The 20,657-nt window shown below is 40.0% G+C and overlaps 1 protein-coding gene across 1 annotated transcript in view; it reads left to right on the plus strand.

The window, feature by feature from the left end:
* The window catches only part of ITGA8 (integrin subunit alpha 8), a 191,292-nt gene that overhangs the window by 41,217 nt on the left and 129,418 nt on the right, over positions 1 to 20,657 (plus strand). The window contains exons 7-10 of the mRNA XM_040450953.1: positions 9,319 to 9,444; positions 10,559 to 10,603; positions 17,399 to 17,442; positions 19,133 to 19,189. Of these exons, the coding sequence (XP_040306887.1) occupies positions 9,319 to 9,444; positions 10,559 to 10,603; positions 17,399 to 17,442; positions 19,133 to 19,189 (272 nt within the window). The remainder of the gene's footprint in view (positions 1 to 9,318; positions 9,445 to 10,558; positions 10,604 to 17,398; positions 17,443 to 19,132; positions 19,190 to 20,657) is intronic.

Consider the following 20,657-nt stretch of genomic DNA (forward strand, 5'->3'; position numbering starts at 1 on the left):
GCCAATGGAAGAATACAATTATTGAGAGTCTGGGAAAGATGGTAGAGTAGGACCCTAAGGTCACCTTGTCCCAAGGATACAACTAAATAACATTCACATCAGTGTAAATAACCCAGAAAACAACCCCAAATCTGGCAGAACAAACTCCAGAACTAAATGTAGAGAAGCGGCCACATTGAAGAGGGTAGGAAGGGCAGAGATGTGGTAGGGAGCTAACCAGACCCTCGGGGCTGTCCTTGGGAGGGAGGGACACTGCACACACAGAGACGGGAGAGAAAGAGACTATCATGTCAGGGATCCCACAGGGGGAAGATGAGTCCCCATTATGTTTGGCTTTGAAAACCAGAGGGGCTGCCTTTTACAAGTTCTTCTAACTAGTGAGACTTAAAAACTGGAACTTTACAAATCAGCAGGCTCAGCTCTGAGAGAGCCAAAAGGGCTTGAGGAAACGGAGTCCCTGCCCCTAAAGAGACAGTACAATAAACAGCCCCGTGGAGATACAGCATAGAAGCAGCATCTTGAAAAATACCTGAAGGGAGAGTTGTTTACTAAACTCAGAGTGTGTGCCGAAGGAGCAGAGATCACTGGGGGACTTGTCCAGAAACCAAAGAGCTGGCAGGCACCATTTCCTCCCCTGACCCCCAGCGTAAACATGGCTGTCTGCAGGAAACAGCATGGCCCTGCCACTGCTCACTACCTAACTTGCTAATACCGCCACCACCCTATGCACTTCAGCAGATCTGTCCCCTCCAGCCAGACCTACCTCAGTCCCAGTTGCTGCAGGTCCCCTCCCACAAAGGGCCAGCAAAGCACTTGCTAACACCTTGCCTCCTGCCCCCTCCATTTTGAGGATCCGCCCCTTTCACACCCTTGGCCAGAGGACATCCAGAGTGGTGCCACAAGCCTGGCAGTGTGCAAGCAGCCCTAATGGGCCAGCAGTACTTCAAAGTGACTCCTGGCCTAGGGAGAGGGAAAGAGAACCACACACACCAGTCAGACGGTGGCCCCAGACAGCTGGTCTGACAGAACGACCTGCCCACCAAGGAAAGCTTTCAGGAAACGATATAAAAAAGTACTGTTCAGTTCAGTGATAGTAAATCTCTGGCAAATGCCTCGTCTGACTCAACTCAAGCCCAAGGCAGCATCAGACTGGCCCACTAACAGCACAGGGACCAAACACGGCCCACAACAGGCAAAGAGAGCCACTGCAGAAGACTGGACTGAAGGAAAAAGTGGCTCAGCTACAGCAGCAGGGCACATGCAACACACATAGGAGACAACTCTGAAGTACCAGGTTCTTGTGAACAGGGGACACTACACTGTGGGGCACTACGTGACCTCTTCTTCATAAGGCCACTACTTTCAAGAACAAGAGATGTGGTTGACTTTCCTAACGCACAGAAACAGACACAGAGAGTTAGACAAAATGAGGAGACAGAGAATATGTCGCAAATGATATAACAGGACAAAAATCACTGCAAGACACCTAAGCAAACAGAGATAAGTAATATGTCCAATAGAGAATTTAAAGAAAGAATCATAGGGGCGCCTGGGTGGCGCAGTCGGTTAAGCGTCCGACTTCAGCCAGGTCACGATCTCGCGGTCCGTGAGTTCGAGCCCCGCGTCAGGCTCTGGGCGGATGGCTCGGAGCCTGGAGCCTGTTTCCGATTCTGTGTCTCCCTCTCTCTCTGCCCCTCCCCCGTTCATGCTCTGTCTCTCTCTGTCCCAAAAATAAATAAACGTTGAAAAAAAAAATTAAAAAAAAATAAAAGAAAGAAAGAAAGAATCATAAAGATGCTCACGGACTTCAGAAAAGAGTGGAGGATATCAATGATCCTTATCAAAGGGATATGAAACACAAAAAAGAACCAATCAGAGATGTTCCTTAATAAATGAAATTTAAAATACATGAGATGAAATAAATAGTAGACTAGAGGAAGCCCTGGAGAACACAGTTATGGAAAGCAATCAAGCTGAACATGTGAGGGAAAAAAGTAATGCAAAATCAAAGGGCATAGGGAATTCAGTAACACCATCAAGAATAATGACATTTACATCATAGGGATCCCAGAAAGAGAAGAGAGAGAAAAGGGGGCCGAACATTTATTTGAAGAAATAAGAGCTGAAAACTTCCCAAATCTGGGGAAGGAAACAGAAATCCAGATCCAGGAGGTGCAGAGAGTCCCCAACAGAATCAATCCAAGAATGTCCACATCAAGACAAATAGCAATTAAAATGGCAAAAAGTAGTTATAAAGAGAGAATTTTAAAAGCACCAAAAGAAAAGAAAACGGTTACATACAAGGGAAACCCCATAAAGCTATCCACTGACTTTTTAGCAGAAACTTCGTAGTCCAGAAGGGAGTGGCATGATATATTCAAAGTGCTGAAAGAGAAAAATCTGCAGCCAAGAATACTCTATTCAGCAAGGCTCTCATTCAGAATAGAGGGAGAGAAAAAGAATTTCCCAGACAAACAAAAGTTAATAGAATTCATGACCTCTAAACCAGCGCTACAAGAAATGTTAAAGAGTAGAAAGGAACAACCTTAAGTAGGAGTAAGAAAAGTAGGAAGCAAAAAGCAGTAAAATTAAGTATATCTATAAAAATCAGTCAAGGGATTCACAAAATAAAAAGACGGGAAGTATGACAGCATATATATCTAAAGCTTGGGAGGGAAAGGAGTTAAGAATGAGTTCAAACTTACAGATATCAACTTAATATAGACAGCTTCATGTATAAGAGGTTATAGATAAGCCTAATGGTAGCCACAAATCAAAAGCTAGTAATAGACATACAAAAAATAAAGAGAAATGAAATCCAAGTATATCACTAAAGAAAGCTGTCAAACCATGAGAGAACAGAGCAGGAGTAGAAAGGAACAGACAAGAACTATAAAAACAACCATAAAACAAATATGAGATGGCAGTAGTATAAATCTATCAATCATCACTTTGAATATAAATGGACTAAATGCTCCAATCAGAAGATGTAGGGTGGCAGAATGGATAAAAAGCAAGATTCATCTATATGCTTCCCACAAGAGACTCATTTCAGACCTAAAGACACATGCATATTGAAAGTGAAGGGATGGAGGGGCGCCTGGGTGGTGCAGTCGGTTAAGCGTCCGACTTCAGCCAGGTCACGATCTCGCGGTCCGTGAGTTTGAGCCCCGCGTCAGGCTCTGGGCTGATGGCTCAGAGCCTGGAGCCTGTTTCCAATTCTGTGTCTCCCTCTCTCTGCCCCTCCCCCGTTCATGCTCTGTCTCTCTCTGTCCCAAAAATAAATAAACGTTGAAAAAAAAAATTTAAAAGAAAGTGAAGGGATGGAAAAGAATTTATCATACAAATGGATGTGAAAAGAAAGCCAGGATAACAATACTTATAACAGACAAAATAAAAGTTTAAAACAAAGATAGTAACAAAAGACAAAGGAGGACACTATATAATCATAAAGGGAACAATCCCACAAGAAGATGTAACAATGCTAAATATTTATGCATCCAACATAGAAGCACCCAAATACATGAAGCAGCTAATAACAAACATAAAGGAAGTAATTGATAGTAGTACAATAACAGTAGGAGACTTTAACATGCCACTTTGGACAGATCATCCAAACAGAAAATGAACAAAGAAACAGTGGCTTTGAATGATATATTCAGAACAGATAGATTCAAAACATTCCATCCTACAAGAGCATAATACATATTCTTTTCAAGTGTTCATGGAACGTTCTCCAGAATAGATCAATATTAGGCCACAAAACAAGTCTCAACAAATCAAAATGATCAAAGTCATAGCATGCATCTTTTCTGACCATAATGCTATCAAACTAGAAATCAACAACAAGAAAAAATCTTGTGAAAGAGCTCAAATACATGGAGGTTAAATACCATGCTACCTACACAATGAATGGAGCGGCTCAAGCAAGAAATCAAAGAGGAAATAAAAAAAAAAATACATGAAGAAAAATGAAAATGAAAACCATGGTCCACAATCTTTGGGATGCATCAATAGCTATCCTAAGAATTATCTATCTCAAGAAGCAAGAAAAAAAATCTCAAATAAACAACCTAACTTTGTATCCTTTTAAAGGAGCCAGAAAAAGAACAAACAAAACCAAAAACCAATAAAATGAAGGAAATAATAACAATCAGAGCAGAAATAAATGAAAGAGAAACTAAAAAAACAAACAAACAATAAAACATATCAATGAAACTAGGAGCTGGTTCTTTGAAAAGATCAACAAAATTGATAAACCTTTAGCCAGACTCCTCAAAAAAAAAAAAAAAAAAGAATAAAATAGAGGACTCAAATAAACAAAATCAGAAATGAAGGTGGAGAAATAAACTGAACAACCTAGAAGAAATGGATGAATTCATAGAAACGAATAACGTACCAAACTGAATCAGGAAGAAATAGAAAATTTGAACAGACTGATAACCAGAAACAAAAGTGAATCTGTAATAAAAAAAACCTCCCAACAAACAAAAGTCCAGAACCAGATGGCTTCACAGATGAATTCTAACAAATATTTAAAGAACAGTGAATACATAGTCTCAAACTATTCCACAAAATAGAAGAGGAAGGAAAGCTTCCAAATTCATTCTGTGAGGACAACAATACCCTGAAACCAAAAGCAGATAAAGACACTACAACAAAAAGAGAAAACAGGCCAATATCTCTGAAGAACATAGATGAAAAAGTCCTCAATAAAAATATTAACAAACTAGATCCAACAATACATTTAAAAAATTATTCACCACAATCAAGCGAGATTATCCCCAGTATGCAAGGGTGATTTAGTATTCACAAATCAATCAACATGATACATCACATTAATAAGAGAAAGGATAAAAACCATATGATAATTTCAATAGATGCAAAAAAAGCATTTGATAAAGTACAATGTCTATTCATGTGAAAACCCTATACCAAGTAGTTTTAGAGAGACTATACCTCACCATAATAAAGGCCACACATGAAAAATCCACAGGTAACATCATGCTCAATGGTGAAAAACTGAATTTTCCCCTAAGCTCAGGAACAAGACAAGGATGGCCACTCTCACCACTTTTATTCAACATAGTGCTGGAAATCCTAGCTGCAGCAATCAGACAAGAAAAAGAAATAAAACCATCCAAATTGGTAAGAAAGAAGTTACGGTCATTCCTTGCAGATGACAAGATACTATATATAGAGAATCCTAAAGACTCCACCAAAACACTACTAGAACTGATAAGTGAATTCAGTAAGGTTGCAGGATACAAAAATCAATTTACAGAAATTCACTGCATTCCTACACAATGATAATGAGGCAGCAGAAAGAGAAATTAAGAAAACAATCCCACTTACAATTGCACCAGAAATAGTAAAATAACAAGGAATAAACTTAACCAAGGAGATGAAAGGCCTGTTCTCTGAACACTGTACAACACTGATGAAATAAACTGAAGACAACACAAACAAATGGAAAGATGTTCCATGCTCATGGACTGGAAGGACAAATATTATTAAAATGCCCATATTACCCAAAGCAATGTAAAGATTTAATGCAATCTCTATCAAAATACCAACAGCATTGGGGCGCCTGGGTGGCGCAGTCGGTTAAGCGTCCGACTTCAGCTAGGTCACGATCTCGCGGTCCGTGAGTTTGAGCCCTGCGTCAGGCTCTGGGCTGATGGCTCAGAGCCTGGAGCCTGTTTCCGATTCTGTGTCTCCCTCTCTCTCTGCCCCTCCCCCATTCATGCTCTGTCTCTCTCTGTCCCAAAAATAAATAAACGTTGAAAAAAAAAAATTAAAAAAAAAAAAATACCAACAGCATTTTTTTTTTCACAGAACTAGAACAAACAATTCTAAAATTGGTATGGAACCACAAAAGACCCTGATTAGCCGAAGCAATCTTGAAAAAGCAAAACAAAAGCGGAGGTATCACAATTCCAGATTTCAAGTTATACCACAAATCTGCAGTACTCAAAACAGTATGGTACTGGCACAAAAATAGACATACAGATCAATAGAACAGAATAGAGAGCCCAGAAATAAACCCATGATTATATGGACAGTTAATCTTTGACAAAGGAGGGAGGAATATCCAAAAGGGAAAAGACAGTTTCTTCAACAAATGGTGCTGAGAAAGCTGGACAGGTTACATGAATGAATGAATGAATGCTGGAAGAATGAATGCATTTTTCTTCATGTATTTTTTAGTTCCTCCAGAATGAAGCTGGCCATTATCTTACACCACACACAAAAATAACCTCAAAATGGATCCAGGACCTAAATGTGAGACCTGAAGCCATAAAAATCCTAGAAGAGAGCACTGACATCATTTCTCTGACATCAGCCATATCAACATTTTTCTAGATCTGTTTCCTAGGCAAGAGAAATAAAAACAAAAATAAACTGTTGGGACTACATCAAAATAAAAGGCTTCTGCACAGCAAAAGAAACAATCAACAAAACTAAAAGCCAACATACTGAATGGGAGAAGATATTTGCAAGTTATATGTGTAATAAAGTGTTAGTATCCAAAATGTATATATATAAACTTCTACAACTCACTATCAAAAAACAAATAATCTAATTAAAAATGGGCAAAAGACCTGAATAGACATTTCTCCAAAGAAGACATCCAGATAGCCAACAGACACATGAAAAGATGCTCAATGTCACTCATCATCAGGGAAATGCAAATTAAACCACAATAAGATATCACCTCACACCTGTCAAGATAGCTAAAATCAAAACACAAGAACCAACAAGTGTTGATCCTCAATCCTTTCTTTGGAGAAAAAGGAACCTTCGTGCCCTGTTGATGGGAATGCAAACTGGTGTAGCCACTGTGGAGGCTTCCTCTAAAAATTAAAAATAGAATTACCCTAATGATCCCATAATTTCACTACTGGATATTTACCAAAGAATACAAAAACACTAATCAAAAAGATGTATGCACCCCTGTGTTTATTACAGCGTTATTTACAATAGCTGAATTCTGTAAGCAGCCCAGCTGTGTAACAATAGATGAAGGGATAAAGAAGTGGTATATACACAATGAACTATTACTCACCATAAAAAAGAATGAAATCTTGTCATTTACAACTACATGGACAGATCTGTAGGGTATAATCATATTTCACTTAGGCTAAGTGAAATAAGTCAGAGAAAGACAAATGCCACATGATGACAATCATATATGGAATTTAAGAAACAAAACAAATGAACAAGTTAAAAAAAAGACAAACTAAAACACAGACTCTTAACTATAGAGAGCAAACTGATGGTTACCAGTTGGGAGGTGGGCGGGGGAATGGGTGAAATAGGCGAAGGGGACTAAGAGTACACTTACTTTGACAAGTACTGTGCGACGTATAGAATTGTAGAATCACTGTATCATATACCTGAAACTATATGACACTATATGTTAACTACACAGTAGTGAAAATAAAAAAATATAATAATATAAAACCACACTTTTTAAAAAGCCAAGAAGAGATCTAGGATATGGGTTTATGATAAAATGGTATGTGAAATTACTGTTAAGCTTAATTCATACATGTACAACTATGAATATCAAATAATTAACATTTTAGTCTTAAAAATTATTTTGCAGATTGAAAAACAATATAATTTATGGAGTAGGTGGTTATGAAATAAAAAGTATGTGTTTAAAAGATTTGCTTCTAATTCACTCAGAGAATTCTTTTCTTTCCTTAAGTTAAAAAAAAAATATCTGATACAGATGATTTGCTGAAAAGTACCCATACCAAGGAGATATAGAAGCATTGTCTGTAATAGGTAATGTAAAAATCTTTTTAGGCTTAAGGTTATAATGTTTTTAGAAGCAACTAAAGGAAAAAAGCAAAGGCAGTGTGTATGTAGGAGGAGGAAAGGGGGGATTTAGCCTTAACCCAGAGAAAATTGGCAGATTCTACAGACATTGTTCAGAAGTACATGTGTGAATATCGTTGTCTTAATATCAGAACAGTCATTTCAGGCAGAGTCATTGGGAAATATTTATGGCCAGATTTGATAGTTTTACTCCTTTTGGACTTCAAACAGAAAGACTATGAATTATCAGTGAAGTCCCAAAGAATCATTTGGCTTTAAAATTACTATTAAATGTAAGTTTCTTAAAAGCATGTCTCCAGTTTTCTCCCAAAAAGAATGAGATCACACTTTTCCCTTAGATATCCATCATAAATATGAGAATGCATGGAAATTGTGGAAAATAGCTGGCTATCTTTTGGATATTTGACCACCCCAAATACAATCATATTTCAAGACTTTTAATAGTGACTTTATTTGGGAGATATTAGCCGAAGTTCTTACCCTATCATTGTTGCCAGCCTTGGATTCCTTTTTTTTGTTTTTTTGTTTTGCTAAAATTCTGGATCTCGCGGGACCTCACTGCCTCCTGTTGTCATAATTTTATGCTCTCTGTATACATTTTACCATAAAAAAATAAATGGCTCAAAAACTATGCAATTCCTTCCTTTTTTTTTTTTTTATTTTTACATTTTATTTATTTTTGAGAGAGAGACAGAGCACAAGTGGAAGAGAGGCAGAGAGAGAGGGAGGCACAGAATCTGAAGCAGGCTCCAGGCTCTGAGTTGTCAGCACAGAGCCCGATGTGGGGCTCAGACTCACAAACCGTGAGATCATGACCTGAGCTGAAGTTGGACGCATAACCAACTGAGCCACCCAGGCACCCCTTTCCTTCCTTTAACATAAGTGATAGATTTCATAATCTATTTATTAAGTATCTAGATTTAATCTGTATTTTGTGAGACTACAAAAAGTCTTAATAGAATGCCAAAGGAGACCTTGTTTGTAATGCCAGATACTGTAATAGCAAAACCACATGACCTTAGAGAATGCATTCGTGCTCTTTGCGCCTCAGTTTCCCCACCCATATGAGGTTATATTTGGCTAGATGATCTCCAAGTTAGATGATGTTTCTTCTATCTGCAATGTTCCAGATTAAAATTTTAATCCATAAGTTTTGCCTACAGTTATCTTTACTCAGATATTTTTATCATTTGGAGGTAGAGGGAGTATGTATTGTGAAGGCAGCAGGAAGACAGATAATAATATGTAGTGATCTTTGGTTCTTCTGTCAGAATGGAAGGCTCTACCCAGCCATAACCAACTTTACCTGCAGTTCTAGTAGCAGGTGGGAAAATTCATCTTCAAAAACGCAAGCAATTCCATTATTGTTTTCAAGGGAGTATGTGTTTTTCAGATGTTCTGTGTCTGCTCAGAGAGGGCCTGCCTCTTGCATTCATTCAGCTAATGCATCCATTTGTTTGGACACAGGTCAGGTGATCACTGCCAGTATTGCAGATATCATTGCGAATTACTCGTTCAAGGATATCCTAAGGAAATTGGCTCGAGAGAAACAGACAGACGTGGCTCCAGCTTCCTATGATGACAGTTACCTTGGTGAGATTCATTATTTAGCACATTTGTTGTTTCTCAAAAGGCAAACTTATTAAATGTAGGTGCAAACTTTATTCCTCACTTATCCGCTGTTCTTTGGCAGCTTGTGCAAATTTTCTTTTCTTACTAGCTTAGAATGGACTTTCCTTTTATTCAGCCATGGCATATAAGTCTTCTCTTTTGGTTCAGCCTATTTTATAGGCTCTGTAACAGACTTTCGCTTCAAATTCAGCAACCATTTTTTATTTTAAAAATTTCAGTAAGTTACTCTAGAAGGATATGACTTTCACACAATAAAACATTGGCCTCAGCCCCAAAGTCAATTTCTTATTTAATGGGGGGAATTTCAATGGTTACTTTCTATGTTTTGATTTAGGCTGTAGTGTCCAGTTATGCAATCAAACACTAACTGTAAAAGTGTCCTGCACATAAAATATTTTGCCAGTTGTAGAGACTATGAATTAGTGGGGCTGCCCAGTGCTATAGGGGCAACATGTTGGCCCTCCTTTCCAGCTTTTAGAGCAACAACAAAAGACCTTCCAGTTGCTAGAATGTTGTCAAAACGTATTATGCGGAAACCATACAATGTCAATGTGCCACGGTTGTTTCCCACCTTTAGTATCCTACAGGTATTTTGATTGCTTGATAAATGAAGCAAAATGCAGTTATGTTTTTCACCTCACCTCACTTTAGAGCTAAGTGACATTTGTGGAAAACCATCATTAAAGAAATTAGGAAATATACCTTCTTGGCGATCAGAAATAGCAAATGTTGAGCACAAAAGATACTTTCCGAGTATCATGTCTGATCCTGATGAATCAGCGACGTTCAGGTACAATGGCCACCATTTACTCTTTAAGGGGGATGATGAAGTATTCCTCACAATCTGATTGTGTTGCCATGTTCAGAAGAAGCGGATCGATTATGCTTCCAGGATTTAGTACGGAAGCGTTCATTTCACTGTTTTTTCCCATTACAGAACCCTAAACTTTTATGTGACGATATTTGTTGAAATTTCTGACCAAAGCAGTACTATGGCAGTTCTTTCATTTTTCTAGATAAAGCTCATTTGTAAAGCCTTCAAACATGTGACTAGTTTTCCTTTTCTTTAACCCAGGATATTCAGTTGCTGCTGGGGAATTCACTGGAGACTCTGAGCAAGGTGAGAGACATTATTGGATTTAAGTCATTTATAAAGCACGGGGAAAGGTAAAAGGACCTGAAAAGCCCTGTTATAAATGTGATTTTCTTTGCTACACAAATGTATAATAATGGAATCCCAGAATGTGTATGATAATATTATGTAGAAAAACAAACCAAAATACACTTCAGCACAGCATTTTAAGTCTTAAATAACTTCATAATACTGAATGTCAATCGTTATAAAATCGAGTTAAGCAATAAAAAACAAGTCCAATAATCCCATATTATGCATGAGAAAAATACAGGTGATTAAATGGCCCACATATGGGCGCCTGGGTGGTTCAGTCAGTTAAGTGTCCAACTCTTTGATTTTGGCTCAGGTCATGATCTCACAGTTTGTGAGTCTGAGCCCCACATTGGGCTCTGGGCTGACAGTGGGGAGTCTGCTTGGTATTGTCTCCCTCTCTCTCTGCCCCTCCCCCATTTGCTCTCTATAGCTCTCTCAAAATAAATTAAAAAAAAAAAAAAAAACTTAAAAAAATGGCCTACACAAAAGCCATGCTATTAGTGACAGATCACATTTGAAAAGTCAAGATCCCCCATCTTTAATTTCTGGACATTCACATTGGACGTGTCCCTACTAAACTCCCTCCCAGGCTCCAACCCAACACCTCTACATTATTTCCTTTTCCCCTTTGGACATGCTCAAGCTCAAAATAACAGAATGAATTAACTCCTGTTCTCATATATGCCCCTCACCTCTGTCCTCTATACCTTATAATGGCTGCCATCTCTGGTTTCCGTCCCCTGAATCTGTAGCTACTCTAATTTCGACAGGTCAAATGCTACTTTTTTTTTTTTAGTACAATTTCAAATGTCATCTCCTTCTTTCACTTCCTTCTGTAAACTCCTGTAAGATCTCATTTTTCTCCCTCCTAAGGAATTTACCATTCATTCATTCTTCCAGTTTTTCTTGAGCACCTGCTGTGTGTCAGGCTATGTGTTAAATGTTGAACACACAGAGGCGAACAGATGGTCCTCAATCTCAGAGTTTATAGTCCCAGTGGGGCTGACAGGCATTAAACGGCGAGCACAAAATACCTGATAAACAATTGTAGTAAGTGGGAGGATAAAGTTCTAAACATAAAACTAATCTAAGCCACATGACCTCATCACCTCCCAGGGGCCCTGTCTCTTGAGACTATCACATTAAGGGTTAGGTTTCAACATACGAATTTTGGGGGTACACAAACATTCAGTCCCTGGCAATACCTATCATATACAAGACTGGTAATATTTATTGAATGAATGAATCATCAATCAATCAGTATTTCTATCTTGTTTCATATGAACCTTAACTGCTTTTCACTAGTGTGTTTTAACGAATTCACAAAGAATTAAGAGTAAATGAAATGTGGGCCATCCCTGGAAATCATCAGAGCTTATTGTATTGTATTGTATTGTATTGTAGAGAGAGAACGATCAGGGAGGAAGGGCAGAGGGAGAGAGAGAGAGAGAGAGAGAGAGAGAGAGAAAGAGAATCCTAAGCAGGCTGCAAGCTCAGCATGGAGCCCGATGTAGGGCTTGATCCCATGACCCTGGGATCTTGACCTGAGCTGAAATCAAGAGTCAGACGCTCAACCAACTGAGCCACCCAGGCGCCCCAGAGCTCTTTTAACTGTTTCATCTCAAAAAGATTTACAAAGCAGAAATTCACAGAGAATAAAACATTCTTTATGCAGTGAGGTAGGGATTGAACACAGAGGTTTTGTGGGTTTTTTTTTTTCTTTAAAAGAATATTTTGCTTTTAAATACAAGATAGTTCTTTTTTTTTTTTTAATTTTTTAAACCTTTATTCAGTTTTGAGAGACAGAGCACAAGTGGAGGAAGGGCGGAGAGGGAGACACAGGATCTGAAGCAGGCTCCAGGCTCTGAGCTGTCAGCACAGAGCCCAACATGGCACTCAAACTCATGAGCCATGAGATCATGACCTGAGCCAAAGTTGGATGCTTAACCAACTGAGTCACCCAGGCACCCCTAAATACAAGCTAATTCTTAAAGGCTTTCTCTTTCCATACATTTTTTTCTTCAAGATTTTAAAAGACAATCTGTTGTGGTAGTTAAAAGCATAGACTTTGGAGCTAGACCACTTGGGTTTCAACCCTGACTTTGCCATCTACCAGGTCTGTGACCTAGTTACCTAACATCTCAGTGCCTCCATTTCTTTATTTCTAAAAGAGAGATAGTGGTGATGGTAATGATGATGATGTTGGTGATGATGATGATGGTAATAATGCTGAGGAGGAGGATGATGGTGTTGATGATGATAACAATGAAGATGATAGTACCATCTAGATCATAGGATTCTTAGGATTAAGTGAGCTAATCCTACATTCATAAAACAGTATAATACTGATACGTAACAAATACTATTTAAATATTAGCTATAATGAGAAAGAATTCTTGGGATAGAGTCCATCAGAGATAAAATTAAATTCCTAGTACCTTAGAAAAGTCAAATCTTCTAATCACTCAGTGATTTAGCAAAGGAAATTGTAAAATATGCCAAATGATTTTAAACATGGCATTAAACTCCTGTTGGAAAGTTCCCCAGGAGAAAATTCAGTCCTGACCCAAGGAAATTATTAGGGGTGCATGACAGCACATCACAGGGAAGCATGATAGGAAATCATAGTGGTTTTCCATTAGATCAGAGAAATATCTAGAAGATGGATCCAAGTTTTAAATGATATGTAAAGTAAAGGCACTATCAGGGAGTGATCCATTCATCAGAATGGATCCATTCATCAGACCACACCAAGTCCAAGACTGCCCATGTTCACTACTTACGTAAGCAGACTGGAAAGAGTTGAAGTTCTTTGAAACCTAGTGAGTGACCTGATGTACTGTAGATTAGAAGCCCTTAACGTGGGATCCTTGTATTCCGGGTGGTACAGGGACGGATGGACTTCACAGGGTTTGAACCCCTAGAAATTATATGCAAGGTTTTATATATATATGAATTTTTCCAATGAGAAGATCCATAACTTTCATCTATTTCCCAAGTGTGTTCATGACTCAAAAAAGGTTAAGATCTTTGGTTCTTGTTTTAGAGTCCAACGTGGTGAGCTAAAACCAAAAAAGTGATATGGCCCTAACCAATCCTAGGAAAGTCATTTGGTGTGGTAGAAAAAACGTTGACGTGGCTCTCAGTTCTTGAGTCTTACTGCTCACCAACTATGTACAGTGACTGAACCTTTCTAAGCCTTATTTTCTCCACACGTCCATAGGGGTATGAATGCCTACTTTTTAGAGGTTAAATTATGGAAATATTATAAAGCTTGTGGCACATTGTCTTAGTGGGTGGAAAACATTCGCTAAACACTAGCTTCCTTTTTGCTTCTTGCTGGTGGGGTTGATGCCCAGGTCATGTATTTCAAGGCACGGATATTAAGAGATCTTTGAAGGTTTTCCTATGAGTTATTGAAATGGATCTGAGAAAAGTCACTTATTTTCTCTCCCAACTGAATTTTTGTAGTTGAGTGATAGTTCCAACTTGTCTTAAAACTCCAAACCATTCTATTTATGTATGTATGTATGTATGTATGTATGTATGTATGTATGTATGTATGTATTTATTTTTAGCGTTTACTTATTATTGAGAGGCAGAGAGAAAGAGAGAGAGAGCATGAGCAGGGGAGGGGCAGAGAGAGAGAGAGGGAGACACAGAATCCGAAGCAGGCTCCAGGCTCTGAGCTGTCAGCACAGAGCCTGATGCAGGGCTCGAACTCACAACCCGTGAGATCATGACCTGAGCCGAAGTCGGACGCTTAACCAACCGAGCCACCCAGGCGCCCCCAACATGACTTTTAATAACTTCTAAGTGCTGTGACTACGTGGGGTGACAGACTCCAACGTTACTGAGTGTGATGGTTGATTTCTTTTAAATGAAATTCTGAAGGTTTGCAGAAGGCTTAGTAGTGGTTGTCATGGGATAGTCCCTTCAGACTCCTCTGGTTGACAGGCCTGATCCTGGAATCAGTCAACTCCATTATATTTGATGGTGGTTTGTTGTTAGATGCCAATTTAATTCACGCCAAATAAATATTGTTGAAAACTGAGCAGCGTGCGACCGGTTCTGATAGCTTTCCTGGAAATCTGTCCAGATAGCTTAGTTATTCTGAACCCAGTTTTATTCTTCAAGGACATGCTTCACCTTCCCTCCCATTGCTATGGTTGAGCAGTCCATGCCCCTGGGTAAAGTTAACCTCTCCACTTTGCACCACACCCCATTGCCTCCCGTGACTCAGAGAAGGGACTCCAACCATTCCCACATCATGATTTTCTTTGGATCATTCCCACCACTGTACAAACATACTTCTCTCACCTTAAGAAGTAAATTTGTTACGCCACTCCCTCCTCCAGCAAGCACCTATTGACTCTGCTTCAAAAGAGCTGTCACTCTTCTCTGCTGTATCTCTGTCCGCTGTATCTACTGCCTTCTCGTCTTCAACTCACCACTCAGCTGAAATGGCTCCTGTCAAGCAAACCAGTGGCCTCTATGCACCTCCTCTTCCTTGATTATCATGAGCATTGAAAGAATTCATTATTCCCTCCTCATTTCTTCCCTTGGCTTCCCAGACACTTGTAGCTCCCTCTTCCCTCTCCCTCCCCCCTTCCCTCTCTGTTGTTGATTCCCCTTTAATTTCTCTCGTATCATTGAGGTGTCCCAGGGTTAAACACTTGGATTCTTTCTTTCCTCTTTGAGTTCTTGGTAACCTCATCCAGTCTCATTGTCTTTCCAGCTTCTACTGAGTTCCAGGTTCCAGGTATTTCTCCAGATGACGCTGAATTCCAGGTTCAGGGATATGTGTTCTAATATCTGGAACCTCAATTCAGTACTCAACATCTCTGTTTGAGTAGTTCTCTCAAACTTAATGTGCTCATGAGCGAACTTCTGACCTTCTCCCCAGAACACGGTCCACCATCCTCTCAATTGCTTGAGCCACATACCTTGGAAGTCAGCCTTGTGCTCTTTCTCTTTCTCTCACACCCCATCCATACCCAATTTATGAGTAGACCTGCTAACGAAACTCTCAAAATATGACCAGAATCTGACCATTTCTCACCTCCTGCACAGCTTGTACTCAGATTCAAGTCCCCCAACTTTATTGCAGTAGCCTCCTACCTGGTCTCTCTCTCTCTCTCTCTCTCTCTCTCTCCCCCCTTGCCCTCCTGTAGTCTGCTCTAAATTCAGCAACCAAAGTGGTCCTTTAGACACAGAAGTCAGATCACGTAACTTCTTTGATCTAGTGATGTTTCAACTCCTTCAGTCTGAAATCCAAGACTTTACAATGACCTGAAAGTCTCCATTCATAAGATTTTGACCTCATTTCCTACCCCTTTCCTCCTCACTCCCTCCCCTCCAGCCACCCTGGTCTCTTTACTATTCTTTGAATACTCCAGACACACTTCTACCTCAGGACCTTTGCAGTTGCCATACCTTCTGACTAGAACATACTTTTCCAATACCTCCATAATATTTACATCTCCACTTTCTTCATTTTTGGCTTCAATGTCTTTTTCTTGCCAAGTCCTCTCCTGCCAGTTGTGCCCTAATAAGGCCTAAGTCCTTTCTCATCCCACCTCCATTTCCCCCTGTACCATTTTACTGTTCGGTTTTTCTCCACTCACCGTATTCACCCCCTTCAAATATGCCATTTCATCAACTCTGTTTTTTAAGTGGACTGTCTCTTCCAACCAGAGCATGAGCTCCGTGAGAGCAGGGCATTTTTGTCCAATGTGCTCACTATTTTTTACTCCATTTGCCTATACATGTTTGTTGACTGAATGAGTGGATTGATGGCTGAAAAGTCCAACATCTATCCCCAAACGAACCTTCTTTGATTGTTCACGCTAACAGCATGAGCACCCAACTCTGCCAGAGCACAGCACATCCGATGTAGTCGAGGCCAGAACTCGTGCCAGACCTTCCACGGCCGGGGAGGGGAAGGGGAATTTAAATAGAAGGGGATTCTCTTCCAGGCCCTTCCTATTTAAATTAAACTAAAAGGTAACCCCGATGAATCAAAGGATAGTTTAGATTTGTAGAAACAAGAGCCGAAAGATCTTTGATAACCAGCCAGTCCCAACTCCCACACTACTGCAGGTGACCAGAAAAAGTGGGGGTAAATGATTCATCCCAGGTATATGGCAGACCCAAGAATAGAACCACTGTCTTCTGAATCTAGAGACGGATCACTATGCCCTGAATTATATGGACTTTTCTCCCCACAGTTGCCTCTTCTGTTTGTGTTACCGACGCTTCCTTTCTGGGGGACCCTAAGCTGCCAGGTCACCCGCTAATTCTGCTGCCAACAAACACTTGCAAGGGGGCCAGACTCGTATCATTTATGATGGCTTTTCTTTAGGTAACCGAACTTGTTTTGCCATGTGAGGGTGACAGAAGCTGTACTTTTCACACTAGTACAAAAGATGTCACCACAGTGAAAGCTGGAGAAATCGGACTCAGAGGTTTAACTTACGAATCACATTGCAGAGCTGAGAAGTCAGGCTTCTGCTACGCAGGCAGAAACACATTGGAGACCGGTGGTGAAGGCTAGGAAATCTCACAGGACGACTTCTGTTCTGTTTTCCGTGGTCTGTAGCAGAAGCAAAATGCAAACCCGTGACCTCACACTTCTAGCTCCTCAAGTGATGGTTACTCACGTAAAAAGCACTCTCTTTAACTCATTTGTTGGGTGGCTTAAAAATATATGTAATTCCCCTTCTAAATGAATATTTTTATCCCCAGAGCTGGTTGCTGGAGTTCCAAGAGGAGCCCAGAATTTTGGATATGTGAGTACTAAGAATGCATCGTACAATATTTTCTTCCACATGCAAAGAAATGTTCCCTTTCATTCGACTTTTTTTATGTTTATTTATTTTTGAGACAGAGAGAGACAGACAGAGCATGAGCAGAGGAAGGTAGAGAGAGAGAGGAGACACAGAATCCGAAGCAGGCTCCAGGCTCCGAGCTATCAGCACAGAGCCTGGCGCGGGGCTCGAACTCACGAGCTGTGAGATCATGACCTGAGCTGAAGTCGGACACCCAACCGACTGAGCCACCCAGGCGCCCCTCTTCCATGCAACTTTTAAGTGGCTTACCATGTCTTTTAATCGTGAGCCCCTACAGATCCATGCTTGCTTGCTTGCTTACTAAAAAGGAAGAAAAACAAATGAGGCTAGATTTTTTTTTTCCTGATCTATGTACAGGATGTACAACATAGTTTGTGGGACCCAGTGCAAAATGATAATGCAGGGCCCTTTGTTCAAATTATTAAGAATTTCAGGAGAGCACCAGCTGGGCATTAAACCAAGGGTGGGGCCCATTGGAACATGGGGACCAGAGCACAGGTCCCCACCCATGAAGCCAGCATGATGCTTGTGCATAATCTAGGACAAACTGCAGAAGACACTGTCGCTGACAGGCTGAGCATTTTCATACGGCTCCTACGACAGAAATAAGAAAATCGATCGCTATTGCACTAGTGTGTTAGTTTCCCAAGACTAACACAACAAAAGACCACAAACTGGGTGGCTTGCAACAACACGGATTTATTTTCTCACAGGTCAAGAGACCAGAGTCTGGAATCAAAGCGTCAGGCAGGGTCACGCTTCCTGCAGGGCATCTAGCAGCTCTTTCTTACCTATTCTGGCTTGAGGTGGCCACTACCTGGTTTTGGTGTATGTCAGCACGATTTCAGTCTCCGCCCCTGGCCTCGTACGGCCATCCTCCAGCCGTGTCTGTGTGTCCTCCCCTTTTCTCAAGAGGACATCAGTCACTGCACATAGGGCCCACCCGAAATCTGGGATGACTTCATCTCAATTTCCCGAACCTGTTTCACCTACAAAGACCCTATTTCCAAATAAGGTCACCTTATGAAACTCTGTTGTTGTGAATTTTGGAGGGACACCATTCAAACCCATTAGAGCTAGTTACCACAAAAGTAGGAAAAGAAAATCAAGACACCTTGTGAACAGAAAAGGTTATGTTTTAAATAATGTTTATTATTTTAAAACCCTAGTAAATGTAATATCTGAATAGAATTAAAAGTAGTATTTTTGCTATCTGGATAGCATTTTTAATTTTAACCTTTCTTTTTTTTTTTTTTTTGCAAAGAGCCATAATCATCAATTTTTCATAACATAAACACAAATGAATTTGGATAAAAATCATAATTAGGTGAATTAACTGGCCAGCAGGTTAATTGCTGTGAGCATTCAGTTGAATTCAATTTCTGTTTTCCCTTTTCAGATTACTAAGCATGCATTTTATCTGAGAATGTCAGAGACTTAACCATAAATAAAAGTTCAGTTGGATTTTTTAAAGCTCATTCTTACGGGATTGCATTTTTGTTTTACATAGCATTAACTGTTTACCACTCTTCCCCCAAATTTAAAACTGATATAAGTTATAATTTAAAATGTGGATTTTTTTCTCCAATTCTGTCAAATGATATAACCTATCTCATTTCTATGATTTCAGGTTTCAATCATTAACTCTACAGATATGACTTTTATTCAGAATTTCACTGGTGAACAGGTGAAGACCTTTTAATATCAAATAATGTCACTCGGTACTCATAGTAAATTGCAATGTTCATACCATTTATTCATTCATAAAACAAATGTTTACTGAGCACCTACTATGTGCTAGGAACTGTTGCGGGCCCTGGGAATATAACCATGCCTCTGACAGACAGGATCCCAGCTCTCCTATTGTAATGTCGCTAACTGGTAGGATCTGAGAGCAATCCTGTTATGTTCTGGTCCTGTATGGAGCATGCTTGGTGGTGAGTTCCAGGTATATGCCTTCCCTCTGAGAAGACAAAGGTTTCTCCTAGGTCTCACTGTATCAGTCGGAATCAATGGGCTTGTACTCTGTCTCTCTTCCTCACTGTGACTGGAGCCTCCACCCAAAGCAACATTATGTGGGGGTTCACAAGCTACCTGGTTCTGGTCCTTTCCTTCCAGGGGCCAGATATCACTCCTCACCCACTGTTACTGGCCGAGGTCTTATTAAGAAAAGCTTAATTGCCTGTCATTCTCTGAGGTCATACTTCATTCACCACCCTGAGGTTTCCTGGCTACTGTGACCTGTGGAAATTTGGCACATTTCTTTAAACAATGAATGTGATATGGTTTAGGGAGCCATCATGAGTTGAATCCGTTTCTCTGGGCAGCCCATAACCAGAAACCCACACTGCTGAATTTCTAGGAAGCCTCACATTAGAGTCTGGCCAAGTTACATCTTGGCCTCCTGGATCATGGTTGAAGATCCTTAGATGCTCCCCTCTTAGCTAGAGATACCGATTTGCAGTAATGTCATTGTCAAGCAATTTTGATTGATAGAGTTTTTTAATGAGCATGGCACATTTTTTGTATTCTCCCCCCAAATTGGGGCTTTAGTCTATCCATTACTCTGTGGTTTTCAACAAAGTGTTTGGCAATGTCTCTCATGCACTGTTATGGTAAATATGGAGACGGAAGGCTGGGACAATAGTGAACCTGGATGAACTTACAACTTTTTAACTATTCTCAAGTGATGATATTTAATGGTTTGTTGAAAATGTGGCAAGACTTCTCTTTTGCCCAGCTCTGTTTCACATTTTTATCATTAGAAGGTCTTTAAATATTATTAAATTTGGCCTGTCTATAACTTCGTGCCCTCCATACCATCTAGCTGTTCGGTCTTGAACTTCAGAATTCAGTGCATGAGGGACGAAATTCCTCTGAGCGAAGGCCACACAGTGCCACACTAGGAGTAGAATTTCACTGTAGATGGTTGGAATAGAGAAGTGAGGTGGGAGAACTGAGTTACTGCACAGTTATCTCGTGCATTTGTTCCCCTGCCAAGAGCCTTTTGCACCTGGCACCTGTATCTTAGTCTTTAGAATACTATTATAAAAATGCCACAGATCGGGTGGCTAAAAAAAACCAAATGTTTATGTCTCACAGTTCTGGAAGACTGGGAAGCCTGGGATCAAGGGGTAGGCAGATTCAGTATCTGG

Source organism: Herpailurus yagouaroundi, unplaced genomic scaffold (assembly GCF_014898765.1).
Source record: "Herpailurus yagouaroundi ecotype Mexico unplaced genomic scaffold, PumYag 203, whole genome shotgun sequence".
NCBI classification, from domain to species: Eukaryota; Metazoa; Chordata; class Mammalia; order Carnivora; family Felidae; genus Herpailurus; species Herpailurus yagouaroundi.